This window comes from Exophiala spinifera (genome assembly GCF_000836115.1).
Source record: "Exophiala spinifera strain CBS 89968 unplaced genomic scaffold supercont1.11, whole genome shotgun sequence".
Lineage (NCBI taxonomy): Eukaryota > Fungi > Ascomycota > Eurotiomycetes > Chaetothyriales > Herpotrichiellaceae > Exophiala > Exophiala spinifera.
Window position 1 is genome coordinate 373,744 of NW_015622523.1, and position 24,080 is coordinate 397,823.

At 52.1% G+C, this 24,080-nt stretch overlaps 11 protein-coding genes across 11 annotated transcripts; 4 read left to right on the forward strand and 7 right to left on the reverse strand.

Moving 5' to 3' along the window:
* Positions 1–292: 292 nt before the first annotated feature.
* Positions 293–2,719, forward strand: PV08_11970 (uncharacterized protein; the record flags this gene model as incomplete). Its single annotated transcript, XM_016386277.1, has 2 exons — positions 293–346; positions 401–2,719. The coding sequence occupies 2 exons, from the start codon at positions 293–295 to the stop codon at positions 2,717–2,719; spliced, it is 2,373 nt and encodes a 790-aa protein (XP_016230085.1).
* A 290-nt stretch (positions 2,720–3,009) lies between these two features.
* PV08_11971 (uncharacterized protein) lies at positions 3,010–4,624 on the reverse strand (the record flags this gene model as incomplete). Its single annotated transcript, XM_016386278.1, has 5 exons — positions 3,010–3,884; positions 3,951–4,076; positions 4,120–4,438; positions 4,484–4,501; positions 4,550–4,624. The coding sequence occupies 5 exons, from the start codon at positions 4,622–4,624 to the stop codon at positions 3,010–3,012; spliced, it is 1,413 nt and encodes a 470-aa protein (XP_016230086.1).
* A 927-nt stretch (positions 4,625–5,551) lies between these two features.
* PV08_11972 (uncharacterized protein) lies at positions 5,552–6,508 on the reverse strand (the record flags this gene model as incomplete). The annotated part of the gene is made up of 1 exon (XM_016386279.1): positions 5,552–6,508. One exon carries the CDS (start codon positions 6,506–6,508, stop codon positions 5,552–5,554), a length of 957 nt encoding a protein of 318 aa, XP_016230087.1.
* A 132-nt stretch (positions 6,509–6,640) lies between these two features.
* PV08_11973 (uncharacterized protein) lies at positions 6,641–7,643 on the reverse strand (the record flags this gene model as incomplete). The annotated part of the gene is made up of 2 exons (XM_016386280.1): positions 6,641–7,256; positions 7,339–7,643. 2 exons carry the CDS (start codon positions 7,641–7,643, stop codon positions 6,641–6,643), a joined length of 921 nt encoding a protein of 306 aa, XP_016230088.1.
* A 367-nt stretch (positions 7,644–8,010) lies between these two features.
* Positions 8,011–9,443, reverse strand: PV08_11974 (uncharacterized protein; the record flags this gene model as incomplete). Its single annotated transcript, XM_016386281.1, has 2 exons — positions 8,011–8,460; positions 8,562–9,443. 2 exons carry the CDS (start codon positions 9,441–9,443, stop codon positions 8,011–8,013), a joined length of 1,332 nt encoding a protein of 443 aa, XP_016230089.1.
* A 1,218-nt stretch (positions 9,444–10,661) lies between these two features.
* On the reverse strand, positions 10,662–12,662 carry PV08_11975 (uncharacterized protein; the record flags this gene model as incomplete). Its single annotated transcript, XM_016386282.1, has 4 exons — positions 10,662–11,007; positions 11,064–11,563; positions 11,618–11,824; positions 11,874–12,662. The coding sequence occupies 4 exons, from the start codon at positions 12,660–12,662 to the stop codon at positions 10,662–10,664; spliced, it is 1,842 nt and encodes a 613-aa protein (XP_016230090.1).
* Positions 12,663–13,710: 1,048 nt separating this feature from the next.
* Positions 13,711–15,258, forward strand: PV08_11976 (uncharacterized protein; the record flags this gene model as incomplete). Its single annotated transcript, XM_016386283.1, has 2 exons — positions 13,711–14,059; positions 14,123–15,258. The coding sequence occupies 2 exons, from the start codon at positions 13,711–13,713 to the stop codon at positions 15,256–15,258; spliced, it is 1,485 nt and encodes a 494-aa protein (XP_016230091.1).
* A 345-nt stretch (positions 15,259–15,603) lies between these two features.
* On the reverse strand, positions 15,604–17,273 carry PV08_11977 (uncharacterized protein; the record flags this gene model as incomplete). The annotated part of the gene is made up of 7 exons (XM_016386284.1): positions 15,604–16,053; positions 16,100–16,181; positions 16,231–16,317; positions 16,365–16,593; positions 16,645–16,829; positions 16,877–17,202; positions 17,253–17,273. 7 exons carry the CDS (start codon positions 17,271–17,273, stop codon positions 15,604–15,606), a joined length of 1,380 nt encoding a protein of 459 aa, XP_016230092.1.
* Positions 17,274–17,754: 481 nt separating this feature from the next.
* PV08_11978 (uncharacterized protein) lies at positions 17,755–19,045 on the forward strand (the record flags this gene model as incomplete). The annotated part of the gene is made up of 4 exons (XM_016386285.1): positions 17,755–17,904; positions 17,956–18,801; positions 18,849–18,965; positions 19,019–19,045. 4 exons carry the CDS (start codon positions 17,755–17,757, stop codon positions 19,043–19,045), a joined length of 1,140 nt encoding a protein of 379 aa, XP_016230093.1.
* Positions 19,046–19,761: 716 nt separating this feature from the next.
* PV08_11979 (uncharacterized protein) lies at positions 19,762–20,654 on the forward strand (the record flags this gene model as incomplete). The annotated part of the gene is made up of 4 exons (XM_016386286.1): positions 19,762–19,942; positions 20,008–20,036; positions 20,089–20,229; positions 20,280–20,654. 4 exons carry the CDS (start codon positions 19,762–19,764, stop codon positions 20,652–20,654), a joined length of 726 nt encoding a protein of 241 aa, XP_016230094.1.
* A 418-nt stretch (positions 20,655–21,072) lies between these two features.
* PV08_11980 (uncharacterized protein) lies at positions 21,073–22,569 on the reverse strand (the record flags this gene model as incomplete). The annotated part of the gene is made up of 1 exon (XM_016386287.1): positions 21,073–22,569. The coding sequence occupies one exon, from the start codon at positions 22,567–22,569 to the stop codon at positions 21,073–21,075; it is 1,497 nt and encodes a 498-aa protein (XP_016230095.1).
* Between the last annotated feature and the right edge of the window lie 1,511 nt (positions 22,570–24,080).

A 24,080-nucleotide genomic window follows, 5' to 3' on the forward strand; every position in this document is an offset into this window, starting at 1 on the left:
CACAGTGAGCCGCAAGGCTGATCTAAAAGCAGCACCTTCAACAGCTCTCTCCGAGAGCGACTGGGCAAGACCTTGATACAGGCAGCCATATTTCGGGTCTTTGGCTCTGTTTCCTTGTGATTGTCAAAAGAGAACTTGTCATTCTACTAGGGGCCCGGGGGGGGTGTCTGATTGTACGGATACACGCGAGTCATTTTGTGCGCTAACAATGTTTTTCCGAGTCAGTTAAATATTTACTTTTTTCAGACTCTAAAATGTTGCCGGCATATTTCTCTCTTCACGAGATTCGACAATGGCTCCAGGCGGACACCGTCGAACGACTTTAAGTCAAGGTCTAGACCGAGAGGTACATCTGCGATACCCCGTTTCACCTGCTTCATGCACTAATTCTTCTCCTCAGGTCTACCAAGTTGTGCGCAAAATCCTTGACGAGCGCAGCCAGTACGGTGATTCCGACACTCGCCTATCCTTCTCGACCATCTACGACGATATAAAGCGGTCGAACTCGAGTCTCAACCGGAAGCCAAAAAAGCTGCTAGAAGACAGCATTGAAAGAGTTCTTGAGACTATACAACAAGATGCAAAGGACGACTCAGACGAGTTCATGCCAGTTGAGACGCCTGCCGAAGCACAGCGCCTCAAAGTCTCCAGTGGACTTAACCGGTCAATCGTAGGCGCATGGTCAAAGTCCACCGAAGGACTTATGTCGCCCAAGCGTGCGACTGACTCCGAAGGTGCTGCTCCCATGGAGACAACATCTTCCAAGCGTTTGACAAACGGTGAGCCGCCCGCCAAACGTCGCAAAGCTCGCGACGGCCCACGAGAGACCATCGATCATTCTGCGCCCACATATATAAACCTGGCCAGCTTGGGAGGCGTGGACAATGTGATACAGCAGTTCGAAGATCTCCTGGTACTTCCAATGACCCGTCCCGAGATATACACCTCCAGCAAGGTGCAACCACCGCGAGGTGTCCTCATCCATGGTCCTCCTGGCTGCGGTAAAACCATGATCGCCAATGCCTTCGCCGCCGAACTGGGAGTGAACTTTATCTCGATATCCGCGCCCTCAATCGTCTCCGGCATGTCGGGTGAATCCGAAAAGGCACTGCGCGAGCACTTCGAGGAAGCAAAGCGCTGCGCGCCGTGCTTGGTCTTCATTGATGAAATAGACGCCATCACCCCGAAGCGCGAGTCCGCCCAGCGGGAGATGGAAAAGCGCATCGTCGCCCAACTCCTAACCTGCATGGACGACCTCGCTCTCGAGAAGACGGACGGGAAGCCCGTCATTGTTCTCGCCGCCACGAACCGCCCAGACGCTCTCGACCCTGCTCTTCGGCGCGGTGGCCGTTTCGACAAGGAGATCAACATGACCGTCCCCAGCGAGCCTGTCCGCGAACAGATTCTCCGCGCCTTGACTCGCGAAACCAATCTCTCCTCCGACGTGGATTTTTCTATCCTGGCGAAACGCACGCCTGGCTTTGTCGGCGCCGACCTAAACGACCTCGTCTCCACGGCCGGCGCGGCAGCCATCAAAAGGCAACTGACCATGATAAAAGCCCACGCCGAGTCCTCATCCATGGCCGTCGACATGCCCACCGACCACCCGGACTCGAACATTTCTCCTGTCCTAGCGTCGCTGAGGCGTCTCATCAAATATACGTCTGCCACGGCAAGTCGTCACCCTCTGTCAGCAGCACCAGCGTCAACGGAAGCAACCACCACTACTACCACCACCACCACCACCACCACCACCGGCAACACGAATTCCAATGGCGACGACGCCGGCGCCGACGAGTCCGTCGTCCACGTGACGATGGCCGACTTCCTCGCCGCGCTCCCCAAGATCCAACCGTCTGCGTTGCGCGAAGGCTTCGCCACGGTGCCGAGCACGACCTTTGCGTCCATCGGCGCTCTGTCGCGGCACATCTCGGAGCTCGACATGACGGTGATATCGCCGATTCTCACGCCGGCCAAGTACGCCAACCTGGGCATCACGCCGTCGTCGGGCACGCTCCTCTGGGGCCCGCCGGGCTGCGGCAAGACGCTGCTCGCCAAGGCGTGCGCCAACAGCTCCCACGCCAACTTCATCTCCGTCAAGGGGCCGGAGCTCCTGAACAAGTACGTCGGCGAGTCGGAGCGCGCGGTGCGCCAGGTCTTCGCCCGCGCCCGCTCCAGCGTGCCCGTCATCATCTTCTTCGACGAGCTCGACGCCCTGGCGCCCCGCCGCGACGGCACGAGCTCCGAGGCCAGCGCCCGCGTCACCAACACCCTCCTGGCCGAGCTCGACGGCGTCGGCTCCGAGAGGGACGGCATCTACGTCATCGCCGCCACGAACCGACCCGACATGATCGACCCGGCCATGCTGCGGCCGGGGAGGCTCGAGACTCTCCTCTTCGTGGGTTTGCCCGACGCGGAGGGTCGCGTGGACATCCTGCGGACCCTGTGTCGCAAGATCCCCAACTTCGTGTTTGGTGAAGACGTCGCCGCCATAGCGCGCCTGTGCCAAGGCTTCAGCGGTGCTGATCTCAAGGCCTTGTTGCAACGTGCTGGCCTCATGGCCATCAGCCGCTGCACCGCCCTAGGGCTGCCTCCAGAGGACATTACTTTGACTACCGCTGACTTTGAGAGAGCCATGGCCGAAGTTAGGCCCAGTGTAGGAGTCGATGACTACGAACGTTACACCATCTTGCAAAAGGATTTTGGCGTTTCGACGTGACGGCCACTGAGCTGGCCAGAATATAGATTGCAGCCCTTGAAGAGAAGAGGCGCTTGAATAATATTCCCTGTCTGCTATTCTACGTCTCGAGAAGCACCTAGTTGTGCGCAACTATGCCATCCTGAAAACCCAAGAGTGAACGTTATGCCAATAGAGCAACCAGGGGCTACATAATACCCTCATTACTGCAGCCCCGGTCCCATTAACTCCGACTTCCGATGAATCCAAGCCCAATATAATCATATTCCAACGTCATCATGAAGCAGCCCGAACGCTTTTGTTCTTTACGTTCAAAATACTGGGAGGCGAAAGCTTTCACTACTCACTCTTGCACTCTCAGCCGAGCTCCGACGACTTGAAGAACTGGATCGTGACCGCCGCTTTTGCAGCTTCCTAGGCTTTCTCGAGATGGTGATACTGGGATTTTCAGCCCAGACCCCAAATTGCTTCACATCCAGCCCTTTCTCCAAAGTACCGGCAGGAAGAACTTCGAATCCTGAGTTGACTTTTCTTGTCCGGGTATTGACAATCGAGATTGAGGTTGTTGGAGATGTTGGTGTGGTACAGGTAGAGCTGATCGACGAGTTAGGTGTGTGCTTGGAGAACTGCGATGCAGTTTCGCTTCCTTTCGACGATTCCGGCAATTTGGCATCGACCCTTACTTGGGTTTTGTTTGTCCAAGCAGACGGGGGAGGCTTGGGTGCTGGTAATGACTCGACGAAAGCTTTAAAGGGAACGGGTTTGGGACCTTCCAGTTTCTCAACTCGTCGAGCCAACTGTTTGCCCACATTCATCTCTGGCATACCAAGCGACAAGGACCTGACTTGGCTAGACTCGGCATCAAAAGAGCCACCATCTTCACTGTCGGATGCAGAGGACGTAGAGGATGCGAGAGATGTCATCAATGCAAGGTCAGTGTGACGTCGTCGAGACCTGGGCAGTAATTGGCCACTCTCTGCGGCATGGAATCTCCGGTGTGCTTCCATGCGCTCGAGGACATTCGCTTCAGACAGAGAGTCGCGGCTGGGAGGTAGAGGCGAGTTTCTATGTCGATTGCCAATTACAAACTTTCGTCCACTATTGGAGCCTCGATTTGTGGGGGGGCGCAGACACATCTTTGAAGGAGATATCTTCGGCCGTGAGCAAGCTGCGTTCGAATCGCGATCTGTGTAACACGGTTAACGACATTTACAGGAAATTTGAGAAGTCAGAAGGCCAAATTTTGTCGTACCCGGATCTCTTGCTGGATTTGATCGAAGGTAAGGTGCTTGATAACTGATGACAAACTTCTTGCCGTTACTTCGAGAATCGGATGCTCCATCGACTTTCGCGATTGGGTCACTGGGGGGCTCCCGGTCTAGACACTGTCAGTAAATACTACAATGAGAATCAGACCCTACCATTTGGCGCAACGAGTTCGGGCTCTACCGTCATTGGCTGCACATTTGATGACGATAACGGTGTGTATCTCGGTGGATTGCGAGGGCGCAGCCTCGCAACCGGGCCATGAAGAGGAGTGTTGGTGCGTGAATTCCAAACTCCTTCAACGTCCGGATCTTCGAACAACGCGCGTATCCCGAAGGGTATTTCATGACTCTTTCTGACCGAGAGGTTCATCTCTCCGTTTTCAGCTTCTGCCTCGGCGGCCTTTCTCTCTAGGGCGAGATTTCTCCTCCAGTTTCGCAGCCTGACACAAATTGCCATCACAACGAGGAGCACCTAGGTTGGTCAGTTGCGAAGGAGGAAGTCAATCAGCAAACGCACCAACAAAGCACCTAGAACCTGAATGTTGGTCAGTATTGTTACGGGCCGAGGAAAGGGCAGACTCACCACACAAAGTCTCGCCCACGTTGGCCATTCTATGAAGAAGACCGCCCCTGGATCCAGGATGTGGTCTTGGCCCATGCTGCGAGAGTAACATATGGTAGCAATGTCAGGGCCCAGGAAGGATGAGGTAGCCGAGTCCCATTTCCGACGGCGACGAAGGCGAACAGCAAAGGAATGATAGAACAGCTTCCGACGCAGTCAAGCGGTGGTAATGATGGACGGGTGAGGCGTTCGATCTTGCAACAGACCAGAAGAGGAATAATGACTGCGACGTCGATAGAGCTGGCCGACGATGATAGCACTTGCCTGAGCATGTTGTAGATTCGTGGTGATGGCATCCTAGCACTTTCCTTCTATTGTTGTCCAAAGACGATGCAGTGCAAACGAAGTCACAGTGACAACTTCGAGGTGAAGCAAGACTGGATAAACATCTTGCGGGGGAAGGTAACTACATCTGCGCCAGCGTAGACGTAGTGCCGCAACGCATGAATCTGCCGTATGTCGAAACTCCTCCCTAGGTGGTCAGGTGAAAGGAGCCAAATCAGGCTGTCCTCTCCTCTGGTAGCGGAGGTTGCTTAGAGAGTGTTCAGGTACGCCCACCGTAGACTTGGAGGTCAGCTTAAACTAATGGCGGAGACACAGTCACTCTTCAAGTCATCAAATATACTCAGGTGAGACCGTCCCGACATTCTACCTAGCCATATTGTAGATAAGTCTGAGCGGAAGGATGCTTCAGACAGCTCCGCGAAGACAGGTAACTGTGCTGCCCTTACGAACCAGGCAATACCATACACAAATCTTGACCTCACAAATTCACTGCCTGGCAGATGAATTGATGGCACTTTTCTAAATTGCTCATATAAGTGCACCCTGTATAGAATCACCGTGGCTTTCCTTCACATATACCAAGAGGCCCTGGCGTTTCTCCCACATTCTACTCGTCAGATATCCATCTCAAATATCCCGCTGTTTGAAGCATGTTGCTACAGATAGTTTGCGACATTGTTAGACAGCCACGTGCCTATGAGGACTAGACGGGATGAAGCCTTTGAGGTAGTCCCTCAGATCGGGGTCACAGGCATAGACATAAGTGCCGCGGATGCCACGCGTCAAAAGCACCGCATAGATCTGTGTGATGAAGCGCAGCAGGTCGTCATCCGAGTAGCTCCGCCCAAGCTTCCGATTCTGCTCCTTTCCCTTCTTATCAAAGTACGAAGCGCGACTGACCCAGAGGCGCTGCTGCTCTGGACTGTAGCGCAGATCGAGACCAATGATGACACCAACGTAGTTCAGATCGTAGCCCTGAACCGTGTGGATCGAGCCCACCTCTTCGAGAGACTTCTCCGACGCGATCCAGTCGGTGGAGGTCGTGTTCCACTTCAACCGCGTCTGGCCGATCGTGATGTCCAAGGCGTTCTTGTCTTTTTTCGTCCACTCCCAGGCATAGCCGGCGACTAGGCGTGAAAGGCCGGCTTCGGCGTCGCGGCGGAAGATCTCGTCGCGCATGTCTTCGACGTTGTCGAACGCGCGGAAGTCATAGTCACCGAAGTTTGGCATGACGTGAGGAACTAAGAGGCGATTGGGATTGAGGATTCCTCGAATGTAGGATATAAAGAACGATCCCGCTTTGACCCGCATCTGAGTCTGGAGCTGAAAGTATCTTCCCGACTCAAGAGCCTCGGCCGCGAGCATCGATAGAACTTCTGTGGGAAGGTCTGCTGGCCGCACGCTCTGCGCGGCATCCAGCAGAAAGATCTGATGTTGACTCTTCGCCTGGATCCAGTCGAGCTGGGTTTTGCTGGTATCATCGCTGCCAAAGAGGTTAATTGTGATGTCTCTGACCTTGGCGTTGAGCACCCCGGAGGGTTGATTCGCGCGTTGGTTAAGTCGATGAGTTTCGTCCACTAGCAACAAGTCGAACTGTCCATCTGCCTGTGCAACCTCAAAGGGTGTCAATACCATCGAAGGGTGGAGCTCAGGCGTCTTCCTGAAGACCTTCTTGATCGACTCTCGCAGCGATTGTTGCGGGACAACCAGAGCGATGCGGAGGCCCCGGAGTAGCTTCTGGTTATCTTCGGTGAACAACTCGGAAAATCACGAGTCGCTATCAAGATCTTCCAGGGACGTGAACGTCTTGATGTCAAGTAGCAATTTCATCAGAAATATCGCTACGACCGTCTTGCCAGTGCCCGGGTCACCTTGGATCACGATTGTGCTTCGGACACCCCTTACCAGGTCGGCGAGGAATCCCTTGACAATCTGTTCGACGGAGTTTGCTTGATCCTCCGTGAGGGCCTTGAACGGCGAAAGCCTGAAGAGGTCACTGTTCTCGATTGCGGGGATACTTCGCGTGAAGATGCCATCTTGTGCGAGTTTGACAAAAACGTTGCGAAATCCTTCGCGGTATTGATCGCGTTGGTAGTAGTTGGACCCGATAATGCCGTTATTGCGGTTAAGTACCCGGTAAGCACCGTCGCCGGCCAACATTTGGATGAGGTAAGACTCCAAGTCAAGGCAAACTGACTTGTTGAATGTCAGGTCGATGATTACGCGTATGGTCGAAAGATGCTGCTTCTGGGGCGATTTGAGATGCTGCCCCATCCGGGCCACGGCATTGAGCGATTCGCCAACGTAGATGTCGCGCAGTCCGTTCGGCCGTCCTTGTGCAGCACCATGCCCTTCATCCAAGACATATACAACCGGCCAGTTGCTATGTCTCTCTGCATGCAACGTCAAGGCCGAAACGGCAGATTCAGAGAAGTCGAGACGCACAATTTCAGAGTTCATTGTACTTTGTGCTGCGTCCTCGAGCCTTGTCCACCGGATACTTGTTGCGTGTGATTTCGAGCTTTGCCAGAATGATCTGCTCGGGATCTGCCCCGATGCGCTCAGCGAGAAGCAGACAGTAAGTTAGCACGTCGGCAAGCTCTTCGCGCACACGAGCCAAATCAGCGTCAGAGCTCCATTGGAAGCACTCGAGCAGTTCGCCAGCCTCGATCGAGATGCTTTTGGCGAGGTTTTCGGGCGTGTGGAACTGCGCCCAGTCACGTTCAGCCACGAATGCGGCAAGGGCGTCACGGACAGTTTTGTTAACCATTGTGTTACGGTATGAGGATGGATTGAATAACACGGACGTGAGAGGTTTATGAAATGTGGAAATGGCGGTGAAGGGTTCACGAGACTGACCGCAGGCCGATATATACCTCAGGTGTGACAACGCACCAGAAGACAGGGAAGGATAGCCGAGCCAGCCTCGCATCCGCAAGGCTGAGCACCCCTTTAGCGCAAGTTATGCCGTGACAAGTGGATGAGATATAAACATGTAAAGATTCGAGATGATCGCTGGATAACATAAAAGGTCAATGGGGTAGTGGGATTGGGTTTGTTGTAGTGTCCCAGAAGAATAGGAAGAACATATGTATTTTCTCCAGTGGACCGGTGACAGAGTTAGTACATTCAACACCTTAAGATCCAACGCCCGGATGAACGAAAGACGGTCGCACCACTAATTTCTCATCCCAAGGGGCACATACTCCTCTATCTTTCTGTCTCATCATAGTGTCAGTCATACTCGGGTCGATTTCAATGTCGTAAAGCTGGTATAGTCGAGCAAGAGTCAACTGCAGCCCGATATCGGCCAAGTGTTTCCCGATACAATTCCTCGGACCGTAGCTGAATGGTCTTGACATATTCTTCATTTCAGGAGTCGCATTAAGCCAGCGCTCTGGGATATACTCTGTAGGGTTGGGAAAGACGGCAGGGTCGCGAGCAGTCGCATAGGCCGGGGTAGCCACCTGGACCCCCGAGGGAATAAAGTGATCACCGATGACTTTCCCTGGTGATACTCGCGGGAACCCAGCACTGAGGGGTCCCCAGAGTCTCAATGTCTCCTGTATGCATGCGTTCAAATACTCCTGTGAAACCGTCAGCTACAGAATACAAAATGTCTTGGTCAAATACATAGTTGGGTGCGAAGGGATTTTGTTATGGCTGTTCAGCAGAGGGCATCTCTTACCAGCTCAGTTGTCTCTGCGTACGTTGGCTCATGACCAGGGTCAGCAAAACGTGTCCGAATCTCGTCAGTCAGCTTCTTTCTGACCTCGGGTCTCTTGCCAATTTCCCATATTGTGTATATTGTTGTCACTGCCGTCGTGTCACTCCCTGCGACTAAGAAAAGGATGGTGTTTTCGACGAGTTCTGTAAAGCTGAGCTTACTGCCAGTCTCCGGGTCGACGGCCTCGACCAGGTTTCTCAAGAATGTGCCCTTGGCGTAGTCATCACCATTCTTTTCAATCTTGGCGTGAAATTCGGTAACTGACTCTTCAGCAAACTTGATCAATCTGTTCAGACCTCTGTATCCATCTTGAATCGCCTTCATAGGGACATAGCGCAGTTGAGGGAAGAATGCTTGGGTGGGCACAACAACCATGAAAGAGTCTAAATCATCATGATTAAGGGTGCCTTGGCCAGAGACACAGTCGAATGACTTCCCGAAACTCAGATAGGTCGTTATGTCAAGATAGTGGTCCATAAACTTGGAAAAGATATCCACTGGCTGGTTCTTCTCTGCCGTGGGGATGAAGACGATCTCGAGAAGAGTCTTCACTTTTTGGTGAATCATAGGTTCGTCCTGAAGCAAAGCGTTCAATGAGAACGCATGGGATACCAAGCGTCTTAACCGAGCATGAGCTGCCTTGTTCCTTTCATTCAAAAGACTGACTGCCCCTGTCGCAGTAAACATATCATAGAACACTTTCTCTTTTGGGCAGGGGTTAGACGATTGGCCGTAGATGTCTTGCCATGATTTCATATCCGAGAAGTACAACTCGTTTATTCCAACTCGAACAGGACTGCCATATTCCTGAAGCATCCGGTGCTGCCATCGAACCCGATTCATTTTTAACATTGACAGCATAGGATATAGGGATGTGCATTTTCCCAGAAGTGGTCCAGGGTACTTTGCTAAAGGATGAAAAAAGATGTTGTAGACAAGCCTGGCCACCACATACAGCAATGGCAAAGTCCACAAGGCTGTGAAAAATGAAAAGTTGTTTTCTTCAATCATACTTGCTCAGGTAGCCGTCATTGAGTGCTAGACACTGTGAGTGTTTCGTCAGGGACCGCTCAAATAATAAAGGCCTCAACTGATGCGCTTTGTTGGGTCCTTCCGGAATGGGGTAAAACAAGAGGGCTAAAGAGGAATTGTTTAGAGACACCAGCGGAGCCTGGAGAAAAGAATTAGAACATACAAATGGCGTCTGAGAGCCTGATTAAGCCGCCGACTATCCATCGGGGAGGGTTTGAATTAACATTCGGCCCGGCGAACGGAGGAATAAGAACAGGATTTTCCTAACCTGGGGAAAGACCGAGAACCATATAATTGCCGTCTAATAGTCTAATCAAGCCGCCGATCATCCATCGGGGAGGTTTTGTATCGATGTTCGGCCCGGGAGATGTAGGATGAAAACAGGATCTTTCTGATCACTATCGACCGTGAGGAAGATTATCCGGGGGGGTGTTGATCCTCCGGTTTGAAGATCACGGGCAATTACCTTGTCGTTCAACGAGCAATAAGAACGAAACAAAAAGAGATGAAGTATCCATCCCAGAATGACTTCACCTCTGAAGCTGACGGGTACCTCAGGTGAATTCTTCCTTTAATCCGGAAAGTCGGGAGTCATAACAAAGTCGAGACCTTCTGGATGCAACCATCTCCGAATGAACCGGTGTGAGAACTTCCAACAACATAACAGATTCCGACGGCCACTGATGCCTTACAATGAGATAACTATGGGTTCTAAGAGCGAGCATAATTCGAGATTGTTTGAAGAGCCCAGGTCGGTCAATTTGAATGCTTGCCCTGCCATGATCTCTAGCTAGACAACCTTAGTTCCACAGCAGAGTCAAGCAACTCTATGGGTTGGGTCTTCTCACTCGATTGTTATAGTGCGGGAAAGAATTTCATCTCTAAGAGTCTAAGAGAAAGTGTCGGCCACGTAGTCTCCCAAACTTCCTGGTTGCCAGATTCCCCACAGGTCAAGATGAATGTCCTGGTACAAATTCCAGTCTCCCACCTAGAGGTAGAAATTAGTATAATCATTCTCAAGGTCATCGTTCATGGAGTTCTAACTTCATTTGTGCCTTCATTCTCGTCCTGGTCAGCTGCAAAAGCCGGTTGCAGTGTTGAAAATATAGGGCTTACGACCGATGCAGTATCTTGGGGCTGCGTGATAGTGTTGGAAGCTTGCCTATACCTCTCCACTGCATTTCTGGCAAGTGTTGATATATCTCTAACAAGTGGAATCGACCACTGGCCATCGGTAGCGTACTCCAAGAGTGCGAAATATCCGCTGGCGGCGTCCATTAGGACGAGATCAGAGTGAGCAGACGCTTGAGAGGGGTCATATAAGACATTGATAAATAGATTGACGGCCGCATATAGAGGAGAGTAGTAGGAGACCCTAGTGATGAGTGTCAGTCTAGGAACCTTTTCGGGGACTACCAACTGTTGGCTCACGGCATTGGACTGTTTGCGTCGAGATGAATGAACCTAAAATCAAGTACAGCAGCCCTCGAGGTTTCTGCCACAAATGAGGAGGATTGAGCAATCTGACCTTTGAAGTCTAGATGTTGTTCAACCCCCTTGACACTGCGAAACCAAGGATGTGCCAAAGTCGTATGGGTATCCCACACCAGGTTGTAGTAAAGGAACTGTATCGAAAGAGCTTGCGGCAGACTGAGATTGGCTGGCAAGTTCGTCATATTCAGAGGCAGTTCAATGCTACACAAGTCCCGTAAGTCATCTCGGAGTTCTTCAAGCTTGGTTTGAAGCATTTTGACATTATGAACGAGCTCTTTCGATGCTTGTCGCCACTTTGATGCTTTAAAGAGGGTCCTTTGAACGACAGACGATAAGTGATTGAGTCTGATGCACGCCTGTATATATCTCACGTTGACAGAGCCATCGGATCGATCCAAGGTTGGAAGTGGGCAATTTACCTCCTCATCGTCTATCATCTATCAAAGTTAGCTGATTGTCTTCAACTGAAGAAGAATTTCACGGCTACAAACCGAAGGTCGGCCTGAGCGACAGGCTATTTGCTTCTCGAGGCAGTATATAGCCCAGAAAACGGACTGTCGCAGGGATTTCTCTTCTCTTGTGAGGTTCCAAGACGGCGCTGGCTGTACATGCAAACCCTGCCCGCATGCAAGTCGGTACGCGTTGGCCACGAGAATGTATTGCAACATCTCACACGAAATAGCCTCCGCAAAGTATGCCTGGAGATTGTCAGCTCTGGTAGAAGTGCACCGCCGATGAGAGAAGCACCATAAGAGTCAAAGCCTGTACGCCCATAACCGAACTCCTGAAACAGAGGAGCTCTGAGTGCACCGAGAGGGCATTCTCAAAGTAGGACCACGACTCTTGCTGTGCGTCGTTGTATGTAGCCTCTTTAGCCACAACTATTCGACAGCCCGAAGCAAGGACAATATTTCGTAATGCATACCAAGACGGGTCGTCGTCGGTCGTCGAGTCATTATAAAATGAACGAAGCCTAGATTCAAACCATGATCGTCGTACTATCCCAAGAGCTGCATCAGACGCTTCTTCGAAGTAGGCTTCAGTATATCTGACTGCATCGCTCAAGTTGGGGTCTTCTCTTCGTTCCTTGGTAAGTCGTTTTTGCAGCTTCAGTCGTCGTGCAACGTCTTGGGTGAACCGAGTTGCACTAAGTCGAAAGTCGGGCTGCTTGACTTTTTCCGTTACCCATGCTATTCCAGCTAATGAGCAGATAGACATGCTCGTTCTGGGACCCCAGAATTCAATATCCTCCTCGATTGTGTGGTAGCCGCCCATATCCTGTGGACTTTCTATAACGATTGATTGATTCGGACTATTACCTCGCTCCCATGGGGCCTCGTTGGAACCATTGTACAGTGGGGTCTTCGATACCGTAGATGGTAAGTTGCGCGGTGGTAGGTTGTGTTGGGCAATTCGTGAGGAATCGAGGGCTTCGGAGGTGGTTACGCGGCGCTCTATTTCTTCGAGTGCGGTCTGTATTCTCTGTAGACTCGCTTCCGAGATACTCTGTTGGCCTCGTTGTCGTCGCTTTGACATACAACCGAGTCCCGCAGATTGGTCTCCATATTCTTCGCATCGCGAACACGAAAGATTCGAGCTGAGAGAGCCTGCAAGTTGGCTGTTGTCGTTTCTAGAGGTTCTTGCAGTATCAAGTCGTACCTGGCATGGACCAAGTTCGCGCATCCCAGTGCTAGGAAGCAGACCGCTTTGTTTCTTCTTCTTGCGACGCTGGCGTGGGGCAAAAACACATTCTACCTCGTTCTCACCGCAGTTGGTGCATGGATTGTCACCAATGCAACGGATCTTCTTCGCTCTACAGAATTCGCAAGCGCGAAGCCGCTTAGGTGCCACAGGTCCCACCCCAATGTTTTCCCGTGAATGTTCCATAGTCGGTTATAAAGCAGATGTTAACAGGTGAGAAGGCCATAGGTCATCAAGCACGAACTTTGTCTGCTTTCCAGAAACGTGTTCCGAACTATGCTAATCACTCGTAGATGCTCACTGCGTGCAAGGGAAAGACTCTTGTAACGTGGTACTAGGAAAATGAGATTTAGATGCGATCGATGATACTTGTCAGATCTTGAAAAGGGGGTCTGAGTTTTCGTGCATGAAGGCGGGGGAAAGCTGGGGAGGTTCTTTCTGGGGTCCAGCAGCATAATTGTGGGTACGTCCGCGCTTTTGGTACAGCCGAAACTCCGGCCGACACTCCGGGCCGAGGCTCCGAGCCACTCAGACTCCTCGTCCATCTTCCGCAAGTCACTTCTGAGAAGGTCTGGGGTTCAATCTTGATCGTGGTATTCCCACATGGTCTGGCTAATGGACCGGAAAGCCAAGAAGCGTATTGAGATATGCAAAGCGCCTCGAAGCCTTCAATGATGCCCCATTCCGAGCGCAACGGAAAGGGACAATGTTGCTTGCATGACCAAAAATACCAATTCTGGGGTTACATGCTTGGATTCGGAGACTGCCCTTCTGGTGAATATAAGATTGGTATTATCTCACAGACTACTGCTTCCCACTCCCAACCCGCAAGCTGGCGCAAAACAAGCAATCAAAGGACAAAACCAATCCCCACTTCATCAATATGGTCACCAACGCGGCCAACGATGCTGCCTCCATGAAGGCATACAAGCCACGGTATATTGAGGAGAAACTCTTTATAAATGGAGAATTCGTGCCATCGATATCAGGGAGGAAGTTCGACGTCTACAATCCCACCACGGAAGAGCTGGCCGCATCAGTCTACGAAGCCAATGCCGACGATGTTGATCTCGCTGTTCAAGCCGCCCAAAACGCATTCCCGGCCTGGTCAGCGTTATCCGCTGCCGACAGAATCGGTTACCTCGATCGACTTGCCGATGCCATCGAGGCTAATGCCGATGAGCTTGCCTACCTAGAAGCGATTACCATGGGCAAGCCGTATATCGATGACTGTACGCTCTCCCCTGTTAATCACAAGCTATCGTGCTTCTTACTAACAACCCCACCAATCCTAGTCTCGATAAAACTCTCTGTACGTAATCTACGATACTTCTCAGGGAAAGCTCTCGACGTGGTTGGCGACTCAAGCCTCAACACCCGAGATTTTGTGAATATTACGCTTCGACAACCTTACGGTGTTTGCGGTGGTATCACTCCTTGGAATGTTCCTCTCCTCATGTTAATCAACAAGCTCGGCCCAGCTCTAGCTACGGGCAATACATTGGTACTCAAATCATCTGAGAAATCGCCGCTCTCATCACTCGTCGTTGGTCGGCTCGCCCAGGAGATTGGTCTACCGAAAGGCGTGCTTAATATTCTCTCTGGATATGGTCGTCCTTGCGGCGAGGCTATTGCGAAGCATATGAGTATCCGAAAGCTGAGCTTTACCGGCAGTGTTGCTGCAGGGCGCGCTATCAAAAAGGCGGCTGCCGAATCAAACCTCAAAAAGGTCACACTTGAGCTTGGTGGGAAGTCTCCACTTATCATCTTTGGCGATGCAGACCTCGCTAAGGCTGTCCCTGCCGCAACTGCGAGCATCCTACTGAACAGTGGGCAATCTTGCGTCGCCAGTTCGCGCATCTACGTCCACGAATCCGTATCAACGGAATTCATGGAACTGATGAAGAAAGCCATGGCTGAACTCCTTCCGGCCGGCGATCCATTATTACCTGGGTCACGCCGTGGGCCACAAGTTGATAAGGCTCAATTCGACCGCGTTGTATCATTTCTCGACTACGCACGAGACAACCAATTGGAAATTCCTGTTGGCGGTGGCCGCCAGGGTACAACTGGCTATTTCGTCGAGGCTACAATGATCGCTAACGCACCTGAGAACTCTCGAGTCATGAAAGAGGAGATTTTTGGACCTGTTGTGTGCGTGAATACATTTGCCGACGAGGCTGAAGCACTTCAGCGTGCGAATGACACCGAGTTTGGTCTCTATGCAAGTGTGTTTACAAAAGATATCTCAAGGGCCTTGAGAGTCGCCAAAGTGCTCGAAGCAGGGAGTGTCGGCATCAACTGCTCGTCGCCAACCATGGCTGTCGATATGCCGTTTGGTGGGTGGAAGCAGAGTGGCGATGGACGGGAGTTGTCTAAATACTGTAACGACTACTGGACCGAGCTCAAGAGTGTGTATATCGCGCTCTAACTGCTAATCGGCAATCACACATGTTGATGGACTTGATTGATGAGTATAGCCAATACTTCTTTAGCTATTAATGGCCTGTTGCGTCAGTGGGCAAATCTCGGGGTCATACTACGAATTCCAGGCCAGATGTAAGGCGGAAAATAACCAAACCCTTTCACGCACGTCTCATACTCTATTCTTTGCTACAAGGTAGGATGGAGGATGTCAAGACCGGAAGTATCGCTGCAGGATTGCCATTGGAAAACACCTACTCTCTTCACTCTCATACTATCCTCTATGCTGATGTTCGCCCGCCAGGCAAATATCGCCGCCGGTCGGTTCTATAATGAAGCGTCTTAACAGACCCTAAATGTTCGCTTCTCTCGACTTCCTTCTCGACCACTCGTCGAAGCTTCTTTCTGCGTCAGCGAGCACGTCGAACCCAAGCAAGCTCTGCTGATAATCGGCGTCGCCCCAGTTAAAGCTGCAAGGGCCTTGCCATGCGCTTTCTGGTAGACTGGCCAGCTCTTTGTCGCGACGAACCTGCTCCTCGCCGTCGGGCAAGTGGTAATAATGTCGAGTGTCCACGGCACCTGCGACATTAACCTCGGTTCTTCTCTTCCTTAGATCTTGAAAGAGGCGAAGGAGGTCAGATAATTGCGTATTTCTCTCGCCGAGGGCATCAGAGAGACCCCGGTTCTGCAGTCGTGATAAGAGCACTGCCAGGATAGCGCCGTCTTCGACTGCCATGGCTGCACCTTGTCCCTGGTACGGCAATGTCGGATGAGAAGCGTCTCCAAGAAGCGTGATCGCACCCTACCCATGTCAGCCTGTTTCCTCGCCAGCAGACACCCAGTCTCACCTTGGTCCATTGGTCGAGTTCATTGAAATGAAGCAACTTCCACTTTAAAGCGGACTTGAGGCATGAAATGATGGTATTCAAGCTGCCATTATCAGATCACCCCGGTCTTGAGGAAAATGGTGAGATCTTACATTGGATCCCACCCTTCAAAGTTTGCTGCCATTTCATCCAAGCTTCCCTGCGAAGTTCGAACACCTTCAGGCAAATCGTCCGCGACGCTTGGAAGACGTGAGCAGGAGACTTTGGTGCATGCTGGATCACTTACAGAAGAACCAAATTATACTCCGTTTTATTCCTCAAAGGATAGAATACGGCATGCCTTCCGGGACCTAGCCATACTTGCACATTCTCGGCTTCCATTAGCTCGTCGATCCTTTCATTCTTGAACGACTTCAACTGTTCGCGTGTAAAAGTCCCCCGGTATGCCAGATCTCCGGTCTCGACAGGTGGAAACGGGCGACCCAGGACAAATTCGCGTACCCCGGACCACAAACCTGTCACGAGGTGTTAAAAACGCCCACATACGCAGTGAAAAAGATACGTACCGTCTGCTCCTACCACCACGTCTGCCATCAGGCTTTTCCCATCCTTCAGCACGACCATCTGCTTTCCGGAAAACTCCCCGATGCCCTTTGCGATACCGATAACTTCAGCATTGGTGAGTATGTCGGCTCCAGCTTCTCGAGCGGCTTCTAGCAAAACCCCTTGATAATCACCTCGGTGGATTGCCCTGTCCGAATCAACATGAGAGTTGGTACCGACTTGCTCCTCACTTACAACCACTCGGCACCATATTCGGTCTTCATCCTCGGTCCCATGGGTTTCTCTACAAGGATATTTCCATTCTTATACCTTCTAAGTGTGAAGCCTTGCACTTGATATCCTCCCGCTTGCTTGAGTTTGTCTAGTAAGCCCAGAGACGCAACAACTCTGCATGCATTTGGTGGAATATGAATGCCGGCGCCGATGGTGAGTATCTCGGGTGCTCTCTCAACGACAGTTACAGACAATGGAGGGCCTGCTCGTCGGCATGCGATCGCACATGCTAACCCACCAATTCCAGCACCGACTATCACGACATGAAGACCAGAGGGGCTTTGGTCCTGCAACAAGGATCAACTCACGACGTCGAATCTAACCTGAGCGCTCTTACCCGCTTGTGTTCGACGTTCATATTCGTCCGGGGCTTCGCCTGACCAATTGTCGTATCAAGTATTCGCATATGCAGCTCTTTTGCCAACATTTATCCTTTGACGTTCGGAGCATCTTGCCCAGTCTTATTTAGAGCGTCGTTTTTAAGACTTGTCCACCGCCATGGATGACTCGGAATCTGCCTTATTCCGCGCCTGGTTCCGCGGCCGTTGTCCCCAAAGGCATGAGCTAAGGGCCTCTCGGCCCGCCACGGAAAGACACCCATAGGGGTCACAGGCTCCGTGAAACCTGGGGTAGCCTCCTGGGGTAGCCGACAGGCAACGGCCGGGTTGCTGTGTATGGTTGTTGTCAAGATCGAGGAGACCCATTTCCAGACCAGATGATTCTCCCAACCAGCGGAGCAAAGGCCGTGATATAATCACTTATTGAATTTGTCCATTTATCTCTCGGAATGTCGAGAGAAGGAGGTGAGTTTGTTCTTGTCAGTGCCATATCGCCTCACCATGGATTCGCTACCCACGACGGATATTCCAACCACTGCACTTGTTGTTGAGAAGCCAGGTGCACCTTTCCTCCTCGAAGATGTAATACTAGACGAGATCAGATCACAAGAGCTACTTGTTGAGATCAAGTACACGGGTGTTTGCCACACTGTGAGTTTTCAAACCACCCCCGTGTACCGATCATGTTTGATTTCTTTACAGGACCTCGTCGTTCAAGAAGGCAAGATGCCGATTGGTTCATTTCCCGCTGTGCTCGGACATGAAGGAGCCGGCGTCATCCTCAGACTGGGCGACGGGCTCAAGGAGTCCGGTCTTGTTGTTGGTGACCGAGTTCTGCTAGGCTACTGCTCGTGCATGGCTTGTCCGGCGTGCAACGAAAACCGGAAAGGAGCTTGCAATAACATTGCAATGATCAACTTTGCAGGAGCACGAGGACCTGAAGACTCACCACTTCGCCTCACCAATGGAAAATCGATACGGGGTGCCTTTTTCGGCCAATCCTCGTTTAGCAAGTTGGCCCTTGTTGACTCTCGAGCAGTGGTCAAGTATGATGGGCCGGTTGACGATCTTTCTTTTCTGGCGCCGCTCGGTTGTGGATATATGACGGGTGCAGCTACAGTTATGAACGTCCTGCAACCGAAGGCATCTCAGAGTGTGGCAATATTTGGTCTTGGGGCGGTTGGTCTTTGTGCATTGATGGCAGCGAAAAGCATAGGTGTCAGAGAGATCATTGCGGTCGACATACTGGACTCGAGGTTAGAGATAGCGACTAAACTTGGTGCGGCGAGAACGATCAATGGGAAACAACATGACAGTATAGAAACTGCTATCCACCAACTGTTGCCAGCCGGTGTTGACTACATCGTTGACACCACCGGCTTGACCAAGATGATCAATGAAGGTCTCAAGGCGTTGGGCCACGGCGGGACTTTCGCAGTGGTTGGCACTCCCCGTCCAGGAGAATTGGCTCATTTTGATCCTTTGGACATGCTGGTTCATTGCAAGAAAATCATCGGAGTTACTGGTGGCTATTGTAATCCTCAATCAGTGAGTCGTACTTTGGTGGTGCCCTGGACTTTGTTGACGTTGAAAAGTTCATTCCCCAGCTTGTCCAAATGTTTCGTGCCGGCAGATTTCCCATCGATACTTTGTCCGAGACATATGCGCCTTCTGAAATTGAGCAGGCGATACAAGACATGAAGTCGGGCAAGGTACGACGGTCCCAACGTAATGGTTCCTCGAAGGCTGACTCTTGTGGTCATAGGTCATCAAACCGATCCTGTCTTGGTAGCAAACCTTGGAGGTCAGTTTCGGTAGAGCCAGTGAATAATGCTAGCACCAATAAAGCCCTTTATCCTTCAAGAACATATACTGATATCCATAGCTCGGGCTCAAGTTGCTTTGTTTCGTGCTCCAATAATACTTTGACTGACACAAGCAGCGCAAGGAACCGAGCTGACCGGAAATATCCGAATATGGCATTCATGTTGCGTCAACAGTTCGATAGCCCTTGGCGCATTCACGAGTCTGCCTCTTCATTCATGCCATTGGACAAGGACTAGTTCGGTAGTATGATGAAGTCCTGCGTATCCGGTTGGCCTCGTTGAGTCCTTGCGGCGGGTGTCCGGCGGGCGCTTGGGTAATGGTTTGTCCTTTGTAAACCACAAGGGAGGCTCTGTAGGGCCTGGATGGTCGCTAGTGAGGCCGATAAGCACAGATGCGCGCCATAAGCCTACAATCGCTGTCTCTGTAGCCCGTAGGTACCTGTACTTTGGCTGTGGCCGGCCCACGAGGAGCAGATCGATAGTACCATCTTTGTGGCGTGCCCGACATTCCCGGAAACCGGCCCTTCCCTCTCAATGCGCATTTCTTCACGCACTACCACTCCCTCGCGCAAGTCTTCCCTCAACAAGACTCTCTCCTGCATCTTATCTCGCTCACCATCGCATCCACTTAAACGGTACATGATTCCCCATCGATAGTCCTTATTGAAGTCACACTGCCGCCATGCCACCCTTCCGCATGCCCTTCACATCCCGGCGTCCGGTCACGAACGAGCCAACCTCGGACGAAAATGTGCGGCCGACGTCTATGGATGGCCTGATTGCTAGCCCATACCGAGACAAGCCTTCACTGGCACTGGGAATAAAAGAGAAGCGAGCAGAACCCAACGAGTTCAAGTTGAGCTGTATGCATCTCTAGTTAACATCGCTTGCGCAGCGTTGTTCCGAGGCTAACTCCTCACCTACACAGCCGTCAACGACAGTGGCGAATACCTTCCGGTAAGACTCGCGATTACTGGACAGCGAGACTCTGACTGATACTGTGCTATAGCCTTCACCCACCGAAAGAGAATCATTCTGGTCAAAAGCCAAGTCACCGGCCTCTACCATCTCCCACCATCGCCAGTGCTTCAATGACAATGAACCTTTCTCAATCTCTCGAGAGTCCTTCGAGTCCTACCGAAGGTCATTCGTACGTGATCACGTCCGTGTACCCAAAGCAGTGACTAACAGGAACCACAGGATATTTCTGGGCGATCACCAATCTTACAAGCCGACAGCTTTACGTCTCGGTCGTCTCTAGACTCACGAGCACCTACCCGGTATCCCACGAGGTCTACTTTCAGCAGCAGCACCTTTGAGGCACCTACGAAAGAGGAAGAGGACTTTGAGGATGTCAAGTTGAACGAAGACAATAAACCACAACAGCCCAAGAAGAAAAGTTTCTTATCACGATTCGGAGACTCGAATGGGGAGAATGTGCCTTCGAAGGAGGACGGCAAGCATCATTTCCATATCATCCCAGGACGGAGGCGAGGTCAAAGTGGCACGGGAAGCGAATTGAAAGATATCCCTCGGCCACAAAGCAACGGGAAGGCCGAGGTGACCGTACGATAGAAGAGAGGGCATGTGTTTGACGACTATCATTCTACGCCATGCATTATGAAGAGACTTATATTGGAAGGGCAGACCGACGGGGAGTTTTCGTTTTGGGTTTCAAGGACTAGGTATCAATACGATGCAGTTGTCCTTTTTTCCTTTGTTGGTTGGGAATTGGACATGATGGCATTCGGAATGAGATACAGGACCTACATGATGTTTTAAGACTGCATGACTACCATGTTTGAGAATGGGGCAGGAGGCAACTGGCCACAGAAACTGGCCACAGTGACTAAGAGAGACCCTGCTATGACAGAGGAGAAAGGGCGGGTCTTCTTTATCTATGACCGAGTCCAGAAAGAGATTACAGGTACCTTTAATGAATAATGTGGTGCACAGCGGTTTCACCAGTATTTCGATGTTTGGGTTCTTTCGATCACTCCGTGCCATCTCCATCTCCAGCACGATCAACTTCCTTCTCCAGTGCCTCGTACGCCTCCAGCACCACACGGACAATCGTCCTCAGCTCGTCTTCGGTCACATTGTACGGCGGCGATATGATGGCATGGTCACCTTTTGTGCCATCTACGGTGCCGCTACCAGGATAGACAGCGACTCCCAGGTCAAAGGCCATCTGCTGGAACCTGGGCCCGAAAGCGACGCCGGGCGGGAACGACTCCCTGGTGTCTCTGTCCTTGACGAACTCGACACCCCAGAACAGGCCGCGGCCCCGGATGTCGCCGACGTACTTTTTAGGGCCGAGGGCGTCGCGCAGCAGGTCGCGCAGGACGATGCCCATGCGGGCGCAGTTCTCAATGACGCGGTCCCGCCTGATGATTCTCTGCACGGCCAGGGTCGCGGCGCACCCGACGGGGTGCGCCTGGTACGTGTGGCCGTGGTTGAAACTGCTCGTCCCCTTTCTGAGCACGTCCAGGACTTTCCTGTGCACGAGCAGGCCCGCGACGGGGGCGAAACCCCCGCCCAGGCCCTTGCCCATGGTCATGATGTCCGGCACCACGGCGACGACGCCGTCGTCGCCGTCGCCGTCGCCTTCCTGTTCCTGCTCGAACGCGAACTGCGTCCCCGTCCTGCCCATGCCGCACATGACCTCGTCCAGGATCAGGAGGACGCCGTACCTGTCGCACACCCTGCGCACGCCGGCAAAGTAGCCCCTGGGCGCGGGCGTGCACCCGCTCGTCGCGCCCACCAGCGGCTCCGCGATGAAGGCGACCACCTTCTCCGGGCCGAGGGACCGGAAGTGCGCGTCCAGCTCGTCGACGAGTCTCGCGGCGAAGGCGTCCTCGGTCTCGCCCTCGCGCCAGTTCGAGTACTGGTACTGGTACGCCGGCGTCACCCACGACACGTTGGGCAGCTGGAAGTTGGCGTAGGGGATCTTGCGCGGGAGGTTGCTGCTGACGTTCATCGCGCCGATCGTCGTCCCGTGGTACCCCTGTCGGCGCGAGACAAAGTGCGCCCTCGTCGTCGCCCCGCCCTCGAGTTCGAAAAAGTACTGCCGGGCCAGCTTGACCGCCGCGTCCATGGCTTCGCTGCCGCTGTTGACCAGGTACGCGCGGTCCAGACCGAACCGGGCCCCGCCGTACGGTCCGTTGACGAGCTCGTGCGCCAGTTCCTCCGCCGCCGTCGTCGTGTACGTTAGGGAATGCAGGTAACTTACGCCGCTGGACATCTGGGCCGTCACGGCACCGAGGACTTCTTCGTTTCCGTGGCCCAGGCAGGCCACGGCCGCGCCTCCGCACGCGTCGAGAACCTTGCGGCCATCGGAGAGAGTTATCGTCAGACCCTTGGCCGATGTCACGAGGTAGGGAGTCTGACGGAGGGACCGGTGCAAGAGTGCCGGAGGGACAGAGTCTTCCAGCGGAGCAGGCACGGACGTGGAGACACTGGCCGCCGTGTCGGTTATGTCGTTTAGCATGATGGGTAGGTGTATATAAGTGTATGATATAAAGAATGGTGAGTGGTTTAGGTACTGAAGAGGTTACTAAGCCCAGCCTTCAGTACTCTCTCTCTGTTGTCGTCGTCGGCGTCTTCTAGAGCACCACCAGGTCGCTTTTCCTGAGGGTCATCGGTTGAGGTGGAGAAACTGGCCCAATTTTCACCAAACGTATAGGTCCCTGAAGGCGGTGGCAGATGATGAAGAAGAAGAAGAGAAAAGAATTCATATACTCTTATCTACCTACACAAGGTCCCAGGTGAGTCGCGAAGCAGATATAGGTACCTATTCTGTGATCTTTGTTTGAAGCGTCCAGACGCAGAAGTCCGCCTGAAAGAATTGTGGCGCGCGCCCTGTGTTATCTTAGCCTCGCACGCAGTACGGAGTAACGACTACTACTAACTACTACTACGAATACTCCATCAGAGGGGGGGGGGGGGGGGCATATCTGCCTCCCAGACCGAGTATTCGCAGCGAAAAAGTCTAGAATTCAGTACTTGTACATATCACACGTTCAGACCATGGTATGCGCCGGGGACTGTGTGAACTTGTTTTGAACGAATACAGTCCCCTCGTTCTACTTGTACGTAGCACTCAGTGACAGCCGCACATCCATGACTTGATACTGGTGAGGCAAATCAGGTAAGGAGGCCACTGGAAGATCTGACTGCCTTACGGAGGACACTAAGAACTACTAACAGGTAAAATCTTCAACCCTTCAATATCGCTGGATGGTGCTTAGATGTGTTGGACAAAAGAGGTCAAATCCGATCCTTCATCATCATTGATGCTCGTTCTGTATATCAAGTTTTGTTCTTCATTCTGGTTGTACTAGACTCCCGTCTCAGCAATAACGTGACAGAGGAATGAAAAAAGGGAGAGAAAGACAGTGAACAGAAACTCCCATAAAAACTCCCCGCTAATATTTCTCTGACGGCTCGACACTGTTCCCCTTGCAAGCATATGGAGAAATCGCATGCATCATTGTTGATGAGTGATCGAAAGACCCAATCACCGTCGCCGTTGGTTTGGTTCATGAAGGATCCATCGTGTTTGTACGAGTACTCCGTGGCGTAGGGAGCCGCTTGATTCCATTCGACATATCGGTAAGAGACAGAGAGGGGGCTCGCTTGACTCCCATGACGCGCAAAAAGGAACAATCCAAACAAACAAACAGGAACGGACAAGTCTCGTGTTGTAAACCCAAGGCACTAGTTTAGCTCTTAGGCACCTAGGGTATGTGTACTCGGTACTCCCAAGCGCCGTACACTGTGTACCTGGGCACGGTTACGCAAAACACTCTTCGTACTTTTTGCTGTGTTTGTTCCCGGCGTGCTCTTCGAGACCTTTTCGCGTCGTGGTGCTCTGGAATGTCGAGAAGCAAATTTTGCATTTGAAGCTTTGTGCTGCGGCGTTCTAATGGTACCATATAAGATATTAGTCTTTTCTGATCATCATCACGGTCGATACAATCACAAATGAAGGGCTGAGAG